Raw genomic sequence first — 20,719 nt, 5'->3', positions numbered from 1 at the left:
TGAATTGAGAACTGATTTTGGCTTAATTAATACATGATATCGAATTAGACAGTAGATGTTCTGTCATTCTAATTGTTATAACTCTTGTTTTTTTTAAGGCTCAGCCTCTGATATAACCCATACTGCAACATTGCTTAACAAGGAGAAACAAGAACTGAACTGTCTGAAGAAGTTGGAATGCCAGAAGAAGAGTACTCGAATGGTCATCCTGGCTTGGCTCTTGTCATACTGATGGGCCACTTTTGTTCATTGGACATTTGTTCAAAGACAAAAACTTTTTCAGTGTGCATTTTAGATTGTATTTCTTATATTAGCTAAATGTTATTGTTTGTAATAATGTTTGTAAATAAATTATGTGTTTTGCACTTTACAATAAGGCTCCTGTTTTGCAGTTATAAGTGTTAATAACTCATTAACAAATGGTGAAGTGTGTTACACTTTAAAATAAGGCTCCTGTTTTGCAGTTATAAGTGTTAATAACTCATTAACAAATGGTGAAGTGTGTTACACTTTAATATAAGGCTCCTGTGTTGCAGTTATAAGTGTTAGTAACTCATTAACAAATGGTGAAGTGTGTTACACTTTAAAATAAGGCTCCTGTTTTGCAGTTATAAGTGTTAATAACTCATTAACAAATGGTGAAGTGTGTTACACTTTAATATAAGGCTCCTGTTTTGCAGTTATAAGTGTTAATAACTCATTAACAAATGGTGAAGTGTGTTACACTTTAAAATAAGGCTCCTGTTTTGCAGTTATAAGTGTTAATAACTCATTAACAAATGGTGAAGTGTGTTACACTTTAATATAAGGCTCCTTTTTTACAGTTATAAGTGTTAATAACTCATTAACAAATGGTGAAGTGTGTTACACTTTAAAATAAGGCTCCTTTTTTACAGTTATAAGTGTTAATAACTCATTAACAAATGGTGAAGTGTGTTACACTTTAAAATAAGGCTCCTTTTTTACAGTTATAAGTGTTAATAACTCATTAACAAATGGTGAAGTGTGTTACACTTTAAAATAAGGCTCCTTTTTTGCAGTTATAAATGTTAATAACTCATTAACAAATGGTGAAGTGTGTTACACTTTAAAATAAGTTTAAGATGGTTTAGATAGGTCACAGATATCTGAGAGTGACCTGCAGCAAACCAGAACCTGTGGCAACCATGAGGAAGATGTCAGTATGCTGAAAATGTCAAGGTAAAAATAAATAAGACCTTAGAATGTGAATTTAGTCATTTCATATGTTGATGTTCGCCACATTATTTTTAATGACTAAAAAAGGCATCCTGTTGGTGGTTAAATGGTTAAACATGGTGGTTAAATGGTTAAACTTATTAACATGTGATGACGCTGACAGGTTTAATGCTGACTGATCGAGAAGACAAAGCTAGATAAGTATCTGACAAGATCTGAGGTTTAACATTACAGATTGATGTGGGTTCACTATTTTGCAATGATGTAGGATCACTATTTGGCAAGCGACACTGGTTGCGCTTTCTATTCATGCTTTATAACAGCTTATTAATGACTTATAAGGCATTTACAACCTATTTAATAACCCTTAACAAACAGTTTGTTAACCCTTTATAAACCCTTTATAAACCCTTCATAAAGGGAGCCTTATTTTAAAGTGGGACCCAGATATTAATGTTATTTTAAAAACTAACAATTTTTAATAGTAAAATATAAAAAAAAAAAAAATTAACATGTATTTGTATCTTACCTGATTAAAAATAAGTAAAGGAGACATGGTGTTGTGCAGTGTAAGTTAAATGTGTTTCTCTGTTAAACATGATGATCTTAATGTAGTAGAAACCGAAGAAAAGCTGCTGCTTACTGTGCATTTGCTATTCAATATCTGCTGAATTTAATGATTGACCTTCCTAAAACCAACCAAGAATCAGGGGTGTATAGTAACGAAGTATTAATACTTCATTACAGTACTTAAGTAGTTTTTTGGAGTATCTGTACTTTACTGGAATATATTAATTAACTTTTACTTTCACTTTACTACATTTCCTAAAGAAAAGGTGTACTTTTTCTCCGATACATTTACCGTATGTAAATTTGTTACTCGTTACTACAAAATAAAATGACATGAATTTTTTTCTAAAATCGATCAGAGGGAAGCATGTCTTTCACACCGATCAAAGATATGATTTAAAGGCAGCTTATTTTACCCAAATATTTTGATTGAAACTAATGGTTGAGCAGATCATTAAAGTGCTAAAAGTGCCACATGTTCTGTTAAACTTTCTTGAGTTTTGCTTTAAATTAATTCTGCCAAAATTCAGTGGTTTTCGTGGTTGGGGTGTATACAGTATCAATGACTTCAATGAGTTATTGGCGTTTAAGCGTATTTTATTCAACATCAGCACATTTACATATCACATTACTATTCCACCATTATACCAACAACTTTCCCTTATGTCCCACCCACTGTATGCACACGTCTGCATAATTCAACCAATAGCAAATTAGCATGTTCATTAACCAATCACAGCATCCCTTTATTATGCAATCAACTCTAACTTAATCATACAACATATTCAATGCAATAATGCATGGAATTTACAGTGTATTCGGTCACTATTAAAATTGTACAAATGTATTTACCCAGCAAACACAACTACATGGTATGAGTTGATGATAATGTTGTAAGAAAGTAAAGCATCATAAACAAGAGATCTGAGCTTTATACAGTACAGGCCAAAAGTTTGGACACACCTTCTCATTCCTGTGTTTTTTCTTAATTTTTTTAAATGTTCTACATTGTAGATTAATACTAAAGACATCCAAACTATGAAGGAACACATATGGAATTATGTAGTAAACAAAACAGTGTTAAACAAACCAGAATATGTTTTATATTTTAGATTCTTCAAAGTAGCATCTTTTGCTTTAATGACAGATTTGCACACTCTTTGAAATTTTCTCAACCAGCTTTATTAGGTTTCCACCTGGAATGGTTTTCAATGAATGTTTGCGCCTTGTCTAGAGTGAATTTTTGGAATTTGTTGCTTTTTTAATGTGTTTGAGACCATCAGTTGGGTTGTGCAGAGGTAGAGTTGGTAAAATATAAAACATATTCTGGTTTGTTTAACACTTTTTGGTTCACTACACAATTCTTCATAGTTTGGATGTCTTCAGTATTAATCTACAATGTAGAAAATAAAAATAATCAAGAAAAAACATTGAAGAGAAGGTGTGTCCAAACTTTTGACTGGTGTGTCCAAACTTTTGGCCTGTACTGTATATCTGAATTTATCTACAACCCTACTGAGAGCAGCTACTTACAAAAATGTATGTATTACAAGAATACACCTAAAAGTCATAAAAATTCATTCAGATTTAGCAATTTGATGATGCATAAACCTTAATCATTAAAAAGTATCTGCATCAGATCAATACCGGTCCTGTATTTACTTGGTATCGGATTGATACCAGATTCTGCAGTATCACACACCACTACCCAGACAGCACAAATACGTCGCTGCTACGTCGCTGCTCCCTACTTGGAATGGTTGGCGTTACATAGTATTTATGTCGTTTGCACATTGGCACTACGTAGCTTTGATGAAAAAGCGCCCTTAAAACGACGCTGATCCGGTGTATCCGCGACGTATTTTCCGACATACCTACGTCCAGCTTCCCCTTCTACGACTTTCATCCGATGTCTCCGCGATGTATTTTCCAAACTCCCTTTCGGCGACATGAATTCTGTACTACTTCTATCACAGTCTTGTTTTAATGTTTTATTTTTATTTTGTGTTTTGTCTTTTAGCAAAACTGAGTTCAAATTATGAAAGGTTTAACAATAAACTTTTATTAGGAATTAAAAATTTAAAAAAAAATTGCAAAATTATGTAAAACATTTGATATAAAATTTTTCTTATTTTAACATACACAAATAAATATATAATAACTTACATACTACTAACTTAGCCTTAACTTTAAAAAAACAGAACATATTTACAAGTATTTATATATACATAAACTATTATATATATAAAACATAAAATAAATGTAAAAACTACACTCTAAAAAGTCATGTGTTAAAAACGACACACACTGTGTGGAATTTCAACACATGTGAGGAGTGTGCTCAGGGACGACACATACTGTGTTGATTTAAACACAGTAAATGTGTCATCCTGTTTTTGCACACCGACCGTGTTAGGATAATTAACACACACAATGTGTTGTTCTTACACAATGTGTGTTGATTATGTGTAATCAAGAAAATGGGTAAAATAAAGACGAATACACATGTAGCCATTTTATTTTACTGTATAATATTACAAATGTTTAAATAACATTATTTTTTGTGACAATACATTAAAACAAGATTACAAACAGTTTACCAGTAAATGTACAAAATATATCTTCCTTGAACTTTCTTTTCCATTCTTAAAGATGGTTGCAAAAACTCATAAAACGACTGCTCCTGTGTCCTAAAAGAAAGACAAAAAATATCATTACAAGGTGCTGTGTTTCTCTTGTGTAATCACAATACAAAATATTAACTGAGACATTTACAACATTTAATATTTTGAATAACATTCTGATTAGTCAACCAACCAAATGAGTAATCAGCTAACACAACTAATATTCCTCCAAATTTGTCATCAGATGTCTAATTATTCACATAGGCTGTTTAACAGGTAAATCAGGTGGACCAGGTCAATCTGTGTCAAATAGTACACTTCTAACTTTACACTAATAAAACTATATATATATATATATATATATATATATATATATATATATATATATATATATATATATATATATATATATATATAGTGTCATAGTGTTACTGTCTGTTTTTCCTAATAGTTTTATTAGTGTAAAGTAAAGTTAGAAGTTTTATTAAAGTTAACTGAAGTTAAAGCAATCGAAGCACCAAGTTAGTCAGTAGATCATCAGTGGATTATCTCAAACTCAGAGTGATGTGAGGTGTGTTTATAATATAAAGAGGAACACGTGGTGTAAGTGACAGGAGAATAGACACATTGAATCTGTATGACTGAGGAGAACACAGGGGTCGGCCTCAAACCCCTCATTCACATTCATTAACTGTGTTCATTAGTGACGTGTTGAACAAATATCACCGTCCTTTTTTTTTCTTTTTTATACACGGACCATACACGGACCGTCACCATATCTGTCTCTATTTCTCTAAGTCCCGCCCCTGAATAGAAAGAACCAATCAGTATATTAGTAAAGGTGTCAAAGAGGGAAATATGGGCCTATCGTAGTCTTGTCTCACGTTATGGATGAGCGATGCGCATGCTTAATAGCCAGACGAATATAATTTTTTTTTCTTTTATATTAATCCAAGAGCAAAGGTAAGGTACGCCATTTTCAGCAGATTTTACCAGTGATTTCAAACATGTATTTCTATCGGTAATTATCGGTAGTTTCGGAGAAATAGACATCTCCCCATTCAAAGAGATAGGAGTTGGTCTTATACTGATCTTGGTATAACACACACACAAACACACGAGAGAGAGAGAAAGGAGTTTTATAGTTTTGCGCTTCTACTTTTTGATCTGAGACACAACTAAAACATTGTAACATTCTGTGGGTTGTAAATAACTCTGTGACCTTGATTTCAACTCTATTTGCCTCACGGGTCATTTTGACCCGAAGACTACCTTTGTACCTTTTTTTGTACAGCTTACATGGAAATGTGAATAAAAGCAACATTTCACTTTTTCTATTGTTGGGGCCAATCTAGGAAAAGTCATAAAATTTCAAGGTAAAAAAATAGCATTTAGTGGATTTTTTGGGGGGTTTTAACACAGTGGCGGGTCATTTTGACCCGAAGACAACAGGAGGGTTAATGCCATTAGACTGCAATAGCTTGTCATCTTTTGATAGAGCTATGAATTTTTGGCATATTAAACAATTCCACATGAGAATGGTAAGGCATTCATCTAGGATTAAAGACTACAGCCTATACACCATATAAAGACTACTGTACTCTGTTAATCAATGGAAGATCACAAAAATATCCATCCAGCAATGATCCTGTGGTTAGAAAATGACTACTGATTATGGTCTAGTGGACTAGAAGGTGCACAAACAAGATATCTTAAGTCAATATACAGAACTAAAAATTGTTGACAAAAATGTTTATACTTACAGACAATTGTGTCTTTCAGGTGTGTGTTTTTGATGGCCGTTTTCTCTCCTCTGCCACACCAGTTCAACTGCACAGCTAGTTGAGGAGCAAACACTTTGCCACAAATCCGCCACACTGTTTTTTTAAGTGTTTGCCCCCCAACCAGTGACAGTTTTGACACCTGAAGTTGACAAAAATATTCTGTAAGTAATGTACATGCAATGTACAATATATATATATATATATATATATATATATATATATATAGTGTGTGTGTGTGTGTGTAAGGTACAGTAAATTACCAATTTTTGCTTGAAGATCTTGTTTTGAAGATGGACTTCAAAGTCATTCAAGGCCTGAATGCTTTCCAGTGGTCCATCTTCTTCCTCTTTATCTGCTGGTGCAGGTGGCATCTTCAGGCTGCTGTTACCCAAAAAGGGGCCTCTTTGGGTAATAACAGAAGTGAGATGCTGGACCTGGAGCTGCAGTTCCCCCAGCATCTCTAAGATGGCCCTCTCTGCTGCTGGGAAGTCACATAATAATATCATGGTTATTCACACATCTTTATTAGATCAATAAATAAGACAATTAAGAATTTTATAAAATAGAATTTACTTAAACTTACGTGTGCATTGACCCGGCACTAGTCGGCCTGTAGGCAGACGGACTCTAGGTGCGTTAGCTATTAACACCAAGGACAGTATATTGGTCTACTCATAAGTATTTAAGTATAACAATAATAAGTGAGGTTAACCACAAATATAAAGTCACTGTAATTTGTGCAGTGCTGTTATCTTACCTGGTCCTGCTGACAGAATGTCACAGTGGCTTTCCAAACCAACACTTTGATTGTCTTCTGTCACTTAAGGAGAAAGGTAAGCACTTGGTAAGATTTAAGTTTGTCTTCTTAAACATGCTGAAGATCTATAGTGAAATTTTCTATTAAATTATTAAGAAACATTTTAGTTAATTGTAATGTTAATGACTGTAGAGAAACCTTACTTTGTTCTGTGATGGTGGACTGTCCATCTTGACTGAGCAATTGGATTTGTGACATCACTGAAAGCAAATAATTATGCATGGGTGATTAAACTTTTTATGAATTTGTAAGGTTATGTATATTTCTCTATTTGTTTTGATAAATACTTATCAAGCAGGGGGTTTCTATGAATAGCATATATGACAAATGTGATTTTACTCTGCTGTGTTGGTTCAGTGAACCAAGCATCCTGAATTCTTCCCTGATAGGACTGGGCCTTTGCCATCACTGAAAAAAAGAAATAGATATGTACTATATTCATAATTTAAATTTGTTATTCTAAGTTTGTTTTATTGTGGACTGAAATTAAAACTGCACTTCAGAACTTTTATTAGTTGGACAGGATAAAAGGAAAAAAATACTGTAAGCTCTCTTAAATCTAGTCTTTTCCACAGCATGAAACATTTTTGTTCCATTGCTTAATTGAATTTATTTAAATATGTTAAACTTGTTTTATTAATTAGTAGGAGAATATCTCAGTTTCAACATTTGATATGTTTTCTTGGTACTATTTTCAATTAAAAATACAATGTAAATAATTTGCACATCATTGTATTCTGTTATTATTTATATGTTGCCCAGCATCCCAACTTTTTTGGAAAGTGTTGTAATGTTTTTATATATTTAATTTCTTCATTTTCAATGAACTTTACCTTGTCTAGATTCTGGGAAGGAGGTTTCATCCGAGTATCCCTGAACATTTGTCTGGAAGCACTCATCCTGTGACATCACTAAAAAAATCATAATTTGGTAAGTACACTGTCCATTTTAAAAACCTGCTTTTTTCAATATGCGTTTATGCGTGATGTTTGAAATACTAAGCTTCTATAAATATGATGGAACTGAAAAAAAATGATTTTATTTTTCTCTGGGCATTGGTTATATTATTATAGACTAGCTTTGCACTGCTTAGTCCTCAAACAGTTTAACAAACACATTCTTAACAGTATCTAACTAATTATAGTGAATATTAACAATCTTCAGTATGAGATTTCTAATAAACGCCCAGTAATACTTGTGGAAATGTGAAATATCATAAGCTTTAAAGCCAGTGTTGTGTTTTAAAGATTTGCCAGGCTTTTCCCAGTCTTTCAAACTATATTTTATTCAGGCAATGGAATGAAAAGATTTAAGTCTTCTGAGCTATTGTGTTTCCTAAAATTTAAGGGGCCCTATAAGGTGGTATAAGTATATAAACAAGATTCAAAATGTATTTTTATTATTATTTTATCAAAATAAGGCTGAGGGTCTTTTTTTTTTTTTTTTTTTTTTTTTTTTTAGTTTTTTGGTGATGTCACAAAAATGCCAGGCGCATGTATGTATCTGTTCAGCCTTCAGCCATTTAGACCCATCTAGTCCAGCTCAAGTTGCAAAGAGTGTTACATCTTGGACTGGTTTTTTTTTTGGGAAGAAAAATACACTAAACGTACTACTTCTGTTTGTTCCAGGATTTCGATGGTCAGCAGGTGGTGGTGGTGGTATTGGTGGTGGTGGTAGGGAATGCACTGTTTTCTTTTTCATTTTGAGATTCAGTTTTTGAGGGCTGGGATGCCATTTTGCTTGAGACTTTTCAATAAATTCAAATGGCTTTTTAGGTCTAAAAAGTAAAAGAAAAATCAAATAGAAATCTTCATGAAGTACTACACAATGTTGTGTGACATGTTATAAAATTACTTTCGTTTTCGTGGGGAATCATTGTCTGAATTTAAATCCGAGGTCTCGCAGGATATTCTCCATTTCTGGACGACCTTGTCCAAACAATCTGTAATATATTTTGCATGCAGACAATTAAATGCATAATATACAGTCATGGGAAAAAGTAAGTACACCCTCTTTGAATTTTATGTTTTTATGTATCAGGACATAATATAAATCATCTGTTCTTCATCAGGTCTTACCATTATATAAATACAACCTCAGATAGACAGTAACACATAAGAAATTACACCATCTCATTATTTATATAAAAAACTAGATCAAAATACAAAAAGCAGTGTGTGAAAAAATAAGTACACCCTTACTGTTTCTAAAGGAATTAAGAGGGTATTTATCAGTCAGGTTCTGCTAATCAAATGATCTTGATTAACTGATGATTAGTAAGTGTGATCACGTCTATAAAATCAGAAGTTTTGGCACTTATTGTGGTCTGGACCATTCAGGTGTGTGTAAACACAATACCAAGTAGGAAAGACATCAACAATGATCTTAGACAAAGAATTGTTCCTGCTGATTATTCTGGGAAGGGTTATAAAGCCATTTCCAAATCTGAAGTTCATCGTTCTACAGTAAGAAAGATCATTTACAAGTGGAAAACATTCAAGGCAGCTTCCCAGTAGTAGACGTCCCTGCAAGTTCACCATGAGATCAGACTGTGCAATGCTCTGAGAAATTGCAAAACATCCAAGAGCTTCATCTAAGACTCTACAGGTTACGGTTAGCATGTTAAATGTTCAATTTAATGACTGTTCAACTAAAACAAAAAGACTGAACAAGTTTGGCCTGCTGGAAGGGTTTCTGAAAGAAAATGTTCTCTCTTTAAAATGAACATGACAAAACAGATTAAGTTTGCAAAGTTGCATCTGAAATAAACCACAAGATTTCTGGAACAATGTCCTGTGGACAGACGAAACCAAAATTGAGATATTTGGCCAAAATTCACAATGGCACATCTGACAAAAAACAAACACAGCATATCAGCACAAACACCCCATACAAACTGTCAATCATGGTGGTGAAGGGGTGATGATTAGGGGTTTGTGTTACAGTCACAGGATCTGGACAGATTACAGCCGTTGAGTCGACCATGAACTCCTCTTGAAACCAAAGTATTCTAGAGTAAAATTTGAGATCATTTACAAATGAATGGACACAAACCTCAGTGAACTGAAGTAATGTTGTAAAGAAGAGTGGAGTAAAATTCCTCCAGAACGATGTTAGAGACTGATAAAGTCATACAGAAAACCATTACTACAACTTATTACTAATAAATGAGATTCTACATGCTATTCATTCATGGGGTGTACTTATTTTTTCACATACTGCTTTTTCTATTTTGGTCTAGTGTTTTTATACAAATGAATGAATGAGTGTAATTTATTATGCATTATTGTTTATCTGAGACTGTATTTATGTAATTTTAAGACCTGATAAGAAATAGATGGTTTTTATTATGTCTGAACACACAAAACCATAGAATTCAAAGAGGGTGTACTTACTTTTTCACATGACTGTACATACAGTACAGACCAAAAGTTTGGACACACCTTCTCATTCAAAGATTGTTATTTTTTTTCATGACTATGAAAATGGTAGATTCACACTGAAGGCATCAAAACTATGAATTAACACATGTGGAATTATATACTTAACAAAAAAGTGTGAAACAACTGAAAATATGTTTTATATTATAGTAGCCACCTTTTGCTTTGATTACTGCTTTGCAGTAGAGTACATCCGTTCACCTTTTCTGCGCCGCACAAAGACACGGTGGTTGGAACCAAAGATCTCAAATTTGGACTGATCAGACCAAAGCACAGATTTTCACTGGTCTAATGTCCATTCCTTGTGTTCTTTAGCCCAAGCAAGTCTCTTCTGCTTGTTGCCTGTCCTTAGCAGAGGTTTCCTAACAGCTATTTTACCATGAAGGCCTGATGCACACAGTCTCCTCTTAACCGTTGTTCTAGAGATGTGTCTGCTGCTACAACTCTGTGTGGCATTTACCTGGTCTCTAATCTGAGCTGCTGTTAACCTGCGATTTCTGAGGCTGGTGACTCGTATGAGCTTATCCTCCACAGCAGAGGTGACTCTTGGTCTTCCTTTCCTGGGGTGGTCCTCATGTAAGCCAGTTTCTTTGTAGCGCTTGATGGTTTTTGCGACTGCACTTGGGGACACTTTCAAAATTTTCCCAATTTTTCGGACTGACTGATCTTCAGTTCTTAAAGTAATGATGGCCACTCGTTTTTCTTTACTTAGCTGCTTTTTTTCTTGCCATAATACAAATTCTAACAGTCTATTCAGTAGGACTATCAGCTGTGTATCCACCTGACTTCTGCACAACACAACTGATGGTCCCAACCCCATTTATAAGGCAAGAAATCCCACTTATTAAACCTGACAGGGGACACCTGAGAAGTGAAAACCATTTCAGGTGACTACCTCTTAAAGCTCATCAAGAGAATGCCAAGAGTGTGCGAAGCAGTAATCAAAGCAAAAGGTGGCTACTATAATATAAAACATATTTCCAGTTGTTTCACACTTTTTTGTTAAGTATATAATTCCACATGTGTTAATTCATAGTTTTGATGCCTTCAGTGTGAATCTACAATTTTCATAGTCATGAAAATAAGTCATGAACTCTTTGAATGAGAAGGGTGTGTCCAAACTTTTGGTCTGTACTGTATAATGTACATAATATAGATAATGTTTATCTAATCAATATTCTTATACATTTTAGATTACCTGAGCTGTAAAGGATACGAGCTTGGTGCTGTGTCCATCCTCTGCTCACATTTGGGACCTCACTGCCTCGGATACTTTTTAGAAGTTTGGCTTTGTCTGTGTATGGAGGCCACCATGATATGCCCTCATGTTACCACTCTGCTGCCACCGGGCTTGTTGTTCCCTCATCCACAAATTCAACCAGTAGGTACATTCCTATCATACAGGGATCTATCATGCTACTCATATGTCATGAAAACTATAAAAAAAAATAAACTTGATTATGAAGAAGAAAATTTAAAAAAACTCAGTGGGGATGAAAAGGGAGGTTCTGGTAGCAAATTTCTCATGAACTGGTATGCAGAAGGGGAAAAGATACAAATTTCATCTTATATGGCAAAACAAATGCCTTCTGTTGAACTTCTGAAAATTTGCAATATTCAGTGGCCCCTGAGACCTTGTCTATTAAGTAGATGCCAAGTGTGGCTGAGGAAAGAGGGTATTCGAAGAATGATTCCTGTTCGAGAAAACAGCAGTATACAATGTAGACCTCATTTCCATGGGAGAAAATATTTTTCACTCTGGCAACTTTGTTGTTGATGTAAATAAAGCTGTTGGCTTCATCTAATCTCAATGAGAAACTCTGTGTCCTCAGTTCGTGATACTGACTGGCTGTTTGGATGGACCTGGGAAGTGGACCACATGCATGAACTTTGTATAATCCCATTCTTTTCCTATTTCGATTCAGTTTTTTGGGCCTCTCTGACAGTCTTCTAATGACCTGACTGAGTGGGAAGCCAGGTTTTCTAATTAGCTTTTTAATCTGGTGAAGGAAAGATTCAAATTTAAATGCACTGAAATTATCGAGTGCACCATGTATTTTTACATCTTGTGCCAAGTGAACAAGGTTGTGTACATTGTAAGACATGAACTTTTCCCCATAGAGCTCTTGAAAGTGTTTCACAAATAAAACCAAAATGTCATTAGCATACTCAAGATGGTCTCGGAGTAGCTGTTTGCTGGATAAAATGAACACTCCCACAAAAAGTAGAAGAAAGTTTTGGTATGCTGTTGTAATGAGTGTGCTATTAAAAGAACAGGCCCACTGTACAACAAAAACTGCCGGAACTCAGTAGCTTTCCACCTGTCTAACTCTCTTACAGACCTTGGTTGTCGCGAGAATTCCAAGGGAACATTTTTACGGATTTGCTGAAGTCTGCTTGAAAGGTTGTCAACAGTAGAGGCAGGCAGTCTGCAGGACAAAGGACCCCGTAGCCACAACAAAAGGAGCCTGCGCATAACACCAAGGCACACAAGGTGCATATAGTCTAATGGAAAGCCTGTTACCATTTTCAGTGATGTTCTTTGCAGTGGTGTGGGACCATGATGATGTTCTTCATCTATTTGAGCCCTGAATGACTCATCTGTTCTCAGTAAAGCATCAATTTCAGGAAAAACAACTCGATTCTCAATATACTTCCCCTCTTGGGTACATTTCCCACAGCCACTATAGCCAGAGTGACCTTTTATGTTTTTCACAAAGGCACATGCCGGAGCATCACAAACTACTGTGCACAGCCTTAAGTACAGGAAATCTCCTTTGTAATTAAATCCTTTTTCCAGATTAGAAATGTCTGACACAAAATCTTCTAGGAAGGCATCCAGGGATCCTGGTTTTTGGTTGCCACAAAACAAACCTATTATGACTGGGTCATGTTTTGGAAGATTTTCAATAATTCCTAGAATTGGCCAAAACTGTGTGGTGGAACTCTTGAATAAAGGTAAACCATCAATATTGACCTGGAGGTTCAGAAGGTGTGTTTCTTTTATGACATGCTTGTGTTCTTCTAAGAGATGTGTAATAGCTTCAAGCACACCAAAATGGTAATACTGTCCCCCAGCAATATCTTTGCAGGTCATTTTTGTAGAACGAACAATTCCAAGCAATGTTCTTGCATCATGAGGGAGTTTTGGGTGGTAATCTGCCAGGATCTTTAGGAGACTGTTTAAAGCAGAATGTGTAACATTTTGCTCAACAGCCCATGATGCCAGTCTACTATGCAGAGAGGCTTGGACTTCTGAATCTGAGTCTGTGTCTGATTCTGTTTCTGTGAGTTCAAAGGCATCAAAAAATTCCTCGTTGTCCTCATTGGACAAACAGTCTTCAATTTCCTCAGTATTTTGTTCCTGCCTTTGATATGGACTCCCACAGCCCAGTTCATTTACATAGACAGAAATTAATTGTTCATTAACTCTGGCTTTGGATTTTCTTCTTATTGTCCAATATGAGGGTGTTGTCAAAGCCATACTGAGAATTTAAAAAGACCAAACATGAAACATAAAATAAATGTTTTAAACAGTCTTCTGTTCCATCTTGACAATGGTTACTTACTGGATGCAGATGAAAAACTTCACAGGATAATCACAGAATTGGAAATCTGTTTTAAGAGAAATATATTAATTATAACAAAAACTATAGTATTACTTATGTCATGCTCTGTTACTGTAGAACATAATTGTAGAACTTCACTATTTAAGTTATAACTCAAGTATTTCAAGAACAGAGTCATAATATTTCAAGATTAAAATAATTATTTTAAGATTAAACTTAAAATTTTGAGAATGTGAAATCACTGTGGACTACCCAACAGCATTTTATGGTAGTGTGCGGAAACATTCTACTAAAAGGCTCAGGTATTGAATCCACAAAAGAACTGGATTCTAAAATAAATTACACATCATTTACTGATGTTTAATCACAAACCTGACCGAGGAAAGTGTCAGTCAGATCTTTCTCTGAAAGTAGGCGGTTCTTGTCTGCAGTGAGCTGTAAACAGTTAGTCCACGTGTGGGAGCAGAACGGGGGATGGTCGTGGATTTGTCCTCCTCTGTTATCAGATGAGGTGAGTCTTTCATGTTGTTGAACTTTATAAAGTAGTGGCACGTAATTAAGCTTTAAGAAATGTCGGTAATGTGTTAAGTTCTTGTTTAAATGGTAATTGTCCAGTATATGTCAGTGATATTGTGCTGAACGTGAGCAGCCCAGCTGTTTAGCCTGTTGGAGTCAGACACGTTGGACATTTAGTTTAAAGTGTGTGTTTAAACTGTGCCTAATGTTTTACTACTGAACATCTTAGAGCTTAAGAGAATTTACAGTGTTCCGTTTTGTTGGTGCTCGATGGTCAACTAATAAATCACGACTCTGAGTCGACTCGATGTTAACCACGGCACCACGCATCGCGGACCAAAGCGGGATCCACGATTCCGTTACACTTTACAATAACAACAGTAATCGGCGTAGAGGAATCGACTCCTCTGGCGATCGGTGTAGAGGAATCAACTCCTCTGAATTATATATTTCGAGAATTAATAAAATATTAAACGTTTAATAATGTTGTTCCTCTCAAACTGAAAATGAAAAATATTGTTTGGTATTTTATTTACCACAACAATCCATCTGTGTTAGCCTCAAAGCTAACTCAAGTTAACCTGGTTAATCTAAAAAGATTTATTTTATTCTGATTAATATACCGGTATATTATATTGTTTTGTCACCCATTATAACATATTAATTTTTCATATCTTGTGTTTTATTTTATTTATTTCTTACCTCTAAACTCTGCTCTGGTAAACTCCTTAAAGCCAGAAATAACGAACTGAGGGTTAAAAACGGCTTTTTATACCCTCAAACTGCGCGAGACTGCTAGCGCGTGCAGTCACTTTCACACTTTCCCGCCGCCCTCCTCAGGGTGTTCAGTCTAGTAAATACAGGTCCTTCTCAAAAAATTAGCATATTGTGATAAAGTTCATTATTTTCCATAATGTAATGATAAAAAATAAACTTTCATATATTTTAGATTCATTGCACACCAACTGAAATATTTCAGGTCTTTTATTGTTTTAATACTGATGATTTTGGCATACAGCTCATGAAAATCTCAAAAAATTAGCATATCATGAAAAGGTTCTCTAAACGAGCTATTAACCTAATCATCTGAATCAACGAATTAACTCTAAACACCTGCAAAAGATTCCTGAGGCTTTTAAAAACTCCCAGCCTGGTTCATTACTCAAAACTGCATTCATGGGTAAGACTGCCGACCTGACTGCTGTCCAGAAGGCCATCATTGACACCCTCAAGCAAGAGGGTAAGACACAGAAAGAAATTTCTGAACGAATAGGCTGTTCCCAGAGTGCTGTATCAAGGCACCTCAGTGGGAAGTCTGTGGGAAGGAAAAAGTGTGGCAGAAAACGCTGCACAACGAGAAGAGGTGACCGGACCCTGAGGAAGATTGTGGAGAAGGGCCGATTCCAGACCTTGGGGGACCTGCGGAAGCAGTGGACTGAGTCTGGAGTAGAAACATCCAGAGCCACCGTGCACAGGCGTGTGCAGGAAATGGGCTACAGGTGCCGCATTCCCCAGGTCAAGCCACTTTTGAACCAGAAACAGCGGCAGAAGCGCCTGACCTGGGCTACAGAGAAGCAGCACTGGACTGTTGCTCAGTGGTCCAAAGTACTGTTTTCGGAAATCAAGGTGCCAGAGTCTGGAGGAAGACTGGGGAGAAGGAAATGCCAAAATGCCTGAAGTCCAGTGTCAAGTACCCACAGTCAGTGATGGTCTGGGGTGCCATGTCAGCTGCTGGTGTTGGTCCACTGTGTTTTATCAAGGGCAGGGTCAATGCAGCTAGCTATCAGGAGATTTTGGAGCACTTCATGCTTCCATCTGCTGAAAAGCTTTATGGAGATGAAGATTTCATTTTTCAGCACGACCTGGCACCTGCTCACAGTGCCAAAACCACTGGTGAATGGTTTACTGACCATGGTATTACTGTGCTCAATTGGCCTGCCAACTCTCCTGACCTGAACCCCATAGAGAATCTGTGGGATATTGTGAAGAGAAAGTTGAGAGACACAAGACCCAACACTCTGGATGAGCTTAAGGCCGCTATCGAAGCATCCTGGGCCTCCATAACACCTCAGCAGTGCCACAGGCTGATTGCCTCCATGCCACGCCGCATTGAAGCAGTCATTTCTGCAAAAGGATTCCCGACCAAGTATTGAGTGCATAACTGAACATAATTATTTGAAGGTTGACTTTTTTTGTATTAAAAACACTTTTCTTTTATTGGTCGGATGAAATATGCTAATTTTTTGAGATAGGAATTTTGGGTTTTCATGAGCTGTATGCCAAAATCATCAGTATTAAAACAATAAAAGACCTGAAATATTTCAGTTGGTGTGCAATGAATCTAAATATGAAAGTTTAATTTTTATCATTACATTATGGAAAATAATGAACTTTATCACAATATGCTAATTTTTTTAGAAGGACCTGTACTGGGAGAGAAGAGCGGACTGATCACACATGCTGCACAATTTGTAGCAGCTTGTCACAATCTGAGGGACAACCAGTGAGGCTGATCACAAATTATTATTGATTATTATTGATATTACAGTGCGTTTTTTATTTTTATTTTTTTTTTATTTTACCATATAATGTTATTTTTTTACAGTTCTCCAAAAGTGCCACAAGAAGGCAACATCTAAAAATTTTTTTACCACGGTCACAAGAAAACAGGCCACAAATAAACACAAGGCCAAAATTACAGTGGTCTGTCTACCTGCATGTGCTCTTAACATAGCCGTGTAGCTGTATTTACTTAGACAGAATAAGAGAACAACCAAACACAAAAACACGTGTCCCTCAGGCACGTAACAATATCATATCACTATTTTTTTTTTAATTCTCCAAAGGTGCCACAACAGGGCGACATTACAAATATTTTTTTTTTTACCATGATCACAAGATCTCATATTACCACATAATATTACTTGTTTTTGCAATTCTTTAAAAGTGCCAAAAGAGGGCTACATTAAAAGATTTTTTTTAACCCATTTGGTCACATGAACTCATTTGACCATATCATGTTAATTTTTTTTACAGTTTTCCAAAACTGCCACAAGACAGCGACATTACAAGACTTTTTTTTTTTTACCATGGTCAAAAGACCTCATATTACCACATCACAGCGCTTTTTTTTTTGCAATTCTCCAAAAGTGCCACAAGAGGGCGACATTACATTTTTTTTTTACCATGGTCACAAGAAAACTGGCCACAAATAATCAATTAATTAAAAAATAAAATTATACACTCTAGCTTTGTCTTTACATTTTCATTTTCAGCATTTAGCAGACGCTTTTATCCAAAGCGACTTACATTTTCCAGTCAAAGCAATTGAAGGTTAAGGGCCTTGCTCAAGAGCCCAACGGTGGCAGCCTGGCAGTGATGAGGTTTGAACCAGCAACCTTCTGCTTACTAGTCCAGTAGCTTAACCGTTAGGCTACAACTGCCCTTGAAATTCTTTTCTTTTTTTTTTATATCGAAAGTCCCGCCCCCAGTCACTCCACCATGTCTCTAATTGGTTGCAGTAGTGAACAGGCTCGTAACAATATCATATCACTATTTTTTTTTTACAATTCTTCAAAAGTGCCACAACAAGGTGACATTACAAAGATTTTTGTTTATTATGGTCACAAGATATTATTTTATTGCATTTCTCCAAAACTGCCACTAGAGGGCGACATTACAAGGATTTTTTTTTTTGTACCATGGTCGACACACCTCATATTACCATAATTAGTTTTTATAACAAATCTCTAAAAGTGCCACAAGAGGACGACATTTCAATTTTTTTTTTTATTATGGTCATAAGAAAATTGGCCACAAATAAGCACAAGGCTAAAATTACAGTGGTCTGTCTACCTGCATGTGCTCATAACATAGCCTTGTAGCTGTATTTACTTAACCAGTGCTTTGGAAGTATTCACTCTATCTTTGTCTTGACATTCTTTTCGTTACTTTTGTTATTCGTGCCGGTCTCTTGCGTTTTTTTTTTTTACTGGAAGCCCCGCCCCCAGTTACTCCACCATTTCCCTAATTGGTTGCAGTAAAGAACAGGCTGCAACCAATCAGCAGCCACTTGTACTGCTTATCTCCAGTCATTCCACAATGCCTCTCATTGGTTGCAGTGGAGAAAACGCTGCAACCAATCAGCAGACACTTGTACTGCAATAAAACAGAAAAAGAAAACAACCAAACACAAATACATGAAAACAGAAAAAAAAAAACGTGTCTCTCAGGCACGTAACAATATCATATCACTGTTTTTTTTTGCAGTTCTTCAAAAGTGCCACAACAGGGCGACATTACAAAGATTTTTGTTTACCAACATGGTCACATGATCTCATTTGACCACATCATATTACTTTTTAAAACAATTTTCCAAAAGTGCAACAGAAGAGTGACATTTCAATTTCTTTTTACCATAGTCACAACAAAACTGGCCACAAATAATCAATTAATCAAATAATAAAAGTACACACTCTTGCTTTATCTTTAAATTTTCATTTTTAGCATTTAGCAGATGCTTTTATATAAAGTGACTTACATTTTGCACTCTAAGCAATTGAGGGTTAAGGGCCTTGCTCAAGAGCCCAACGGTGGCAGCCTGGCAGTGATGAGGTTTTAACCATCAACCTTCTGCTTACTAGTCCAGTATCTTAACCGTTAGGCTACAACTGCCCTTGAAATTCTACATTCTTTTCTTTCTTTTTTATATCGAAAGTCCCGCCCCCAGTCACTCCACCATGTCTCTAATTGGTTGCAGTAGTGAACAGGCTCGTAACAATATCATATCACTATTTTTTTTTTACAATTCTTCAAAAGTGCCACAACAAGGTGACATTACAAAGATTTTTGTTTATTATGGTCACAAGATATTATTTTATTGCATTTCTCCAAAACTGCCACTAGAGGGCGACATTACAAGGATTTTTTTTTTTGTACCATGGTCGACACACCTCATATTACCATAATTAGTTTTTATAACAAATCTCTAAAAGTGCCACAAGAGGACGACATTTCAATTTTTTTTTTTATTATGGTCATAAGAAAATTGGCCACAAATAAGCACAAGGCTAAAATTACAGTGGTCTGTCTACCTGCATGTGCTCATAACATAGCCTTGTAGCTGTATTTACTTAACCAGTGCTTTGGAAGTATTCACTCTATCTTTGTCTTGACATTCTTTTCGTTACTTTTGTTATTCGTGCCGGTCTCTTGCGTTTTTTTTTTTTACTGGAAGCCCCGCCCCCAGTTACTCCACCATTTCCCTAATTGGTTGCAGTAAAGAACAGGCTGCAACCAATCAGCAGCCACTTGTACTGCTTATCTCCAGTCATTCCACAATGCCTCTCATTGGTTGCAGTGGAGAAAACGCTGCAACCAATCAGCAGACACTTGTACTGCAATAAAACAGAAAAAGAAAACAACCAAACACAAATACATGAAAACAGAAAAAAAAAAACGTGTCTCTCAGGCACGTAACAATATCATATCACTGTTTTTTTTTGCAGTTCTTCAAAAGTGCCACAACAGGGCGACATTACAAAGATTTTTGTTTACCAACATGGTCACATGATCTCATTTGACCACATCATATTACTTTTTAAAACAATTTTCCAAAAGTGCAACAGAAGAGTGACATTTCAATTTCTTTTTACCATAGTCACAACAAAACTGGCCACAAATAATCAATTAATCAAATAATAAAAGTACACACTCTTGCTTTATCTTTAAATTTTCATTTTTAGCATTTAGCAGATGCTTTTATATAAAGTGACTTACATTTTGCACTCTAAGCAATTGAGGGTTAAGGGCCTTGCTCAAGAGCCCAACGGTGGCAGCCTGGCAGTGATGAGGTTTTAACCATCAACCTTCTGCTTACTAGTCCAGTATCTTAACCGTTAGGCTACAACTGCCCTTGACATTCTTTTCTTTCTTTTTTTTTCATATTGAAAGTCCCGCCCCCAGTCACTCCACCATGTCTCTAATTGGTTGCAGTAAAGAACAGGCTCATAACAATATCATATCACTATTTTTTTTTTTTTGCAATTCTTCAAAAGTGCCTTAAGAGGGTGACATTAAAATATTATTTTTACCAATTTGGTCACATGAACTCATTTTACCATGTCATGTAAATTTTTTTTACAGTTTTCCAAAACTGCCACAAGAGGGCGACATTACAAAGATTTTTTTGTACCGCGGTCAC

At 35.7% G+C, this 20,719-nt stretch overlaps 1 protein-coding gene across 5 annotated transcripts; it reads right to left on the bottom strand.

Moving 5' to 3' along the window:
- Positions 1–4,303: 4,303 nt before the first annotated feature.
- Positions 4,304–14,041, bottom strand: LOC134329422 (uncharacterized). 5 transcript variants are annotated; one of them, XM_063010679.1, is made up of 10 exons: positions 8,847–9,051; positions 8,603–8,769; positions 7,826–7,903; positions 7,332–7,400; positions 7,136–7,192; positions 6,933–6,995; positions 6,759–6,815; positions 6,436–6,653; positions 6,155–6,314; positions 4,304–4,457 (listed from the first exon to the last, which is right to left on the bottom strand). In XM_063010679.1, coding segments are annotated over exons 1-10 (1,008 nt in total). In that variant the 5' UTR covers positions 8,984–9,051; the 3' UTR covers positions 4,304–4,455. The 5 variants fall into 5 exon arrangements, with proteins under 5 accessions (XP_062866749.1, XP_062866750.1, XP_062866748.1 ...); XM_063010680.1 differs by having other exon boundaries at positions 6,436–6,656; positions 6,759–6,785; XM_063010678.1 differs by having other exon boundaries at positions 4,306–4,457; positions 6,436–6,656; positions 8,847–9,049.
- Between the last annotated feature and the right edge of the window lie 6,678 nt (positions 14,042–20,719).

This window comes from Trichomycterus rosablanca, chromosome 15 (genome assembly GCF_030014385.1).
Source record: "Trichomycterus rosablanca isolate fTriRos1 chromosome 15, fTriRos1.hap1, whole genome shotgun sequence".
NCBI classification, from domain to species: Eukaryota; Metazoa; Chordata; class Actinopteri; order Siluriformes; family Trichomycteridae; genus Trichomycterus; species Trichomycterus rosablanca.
Note: the sequence above shows the minus strand (reverse complement) of the source record. Positions and strands in the feature narration are given on the sequence as shown.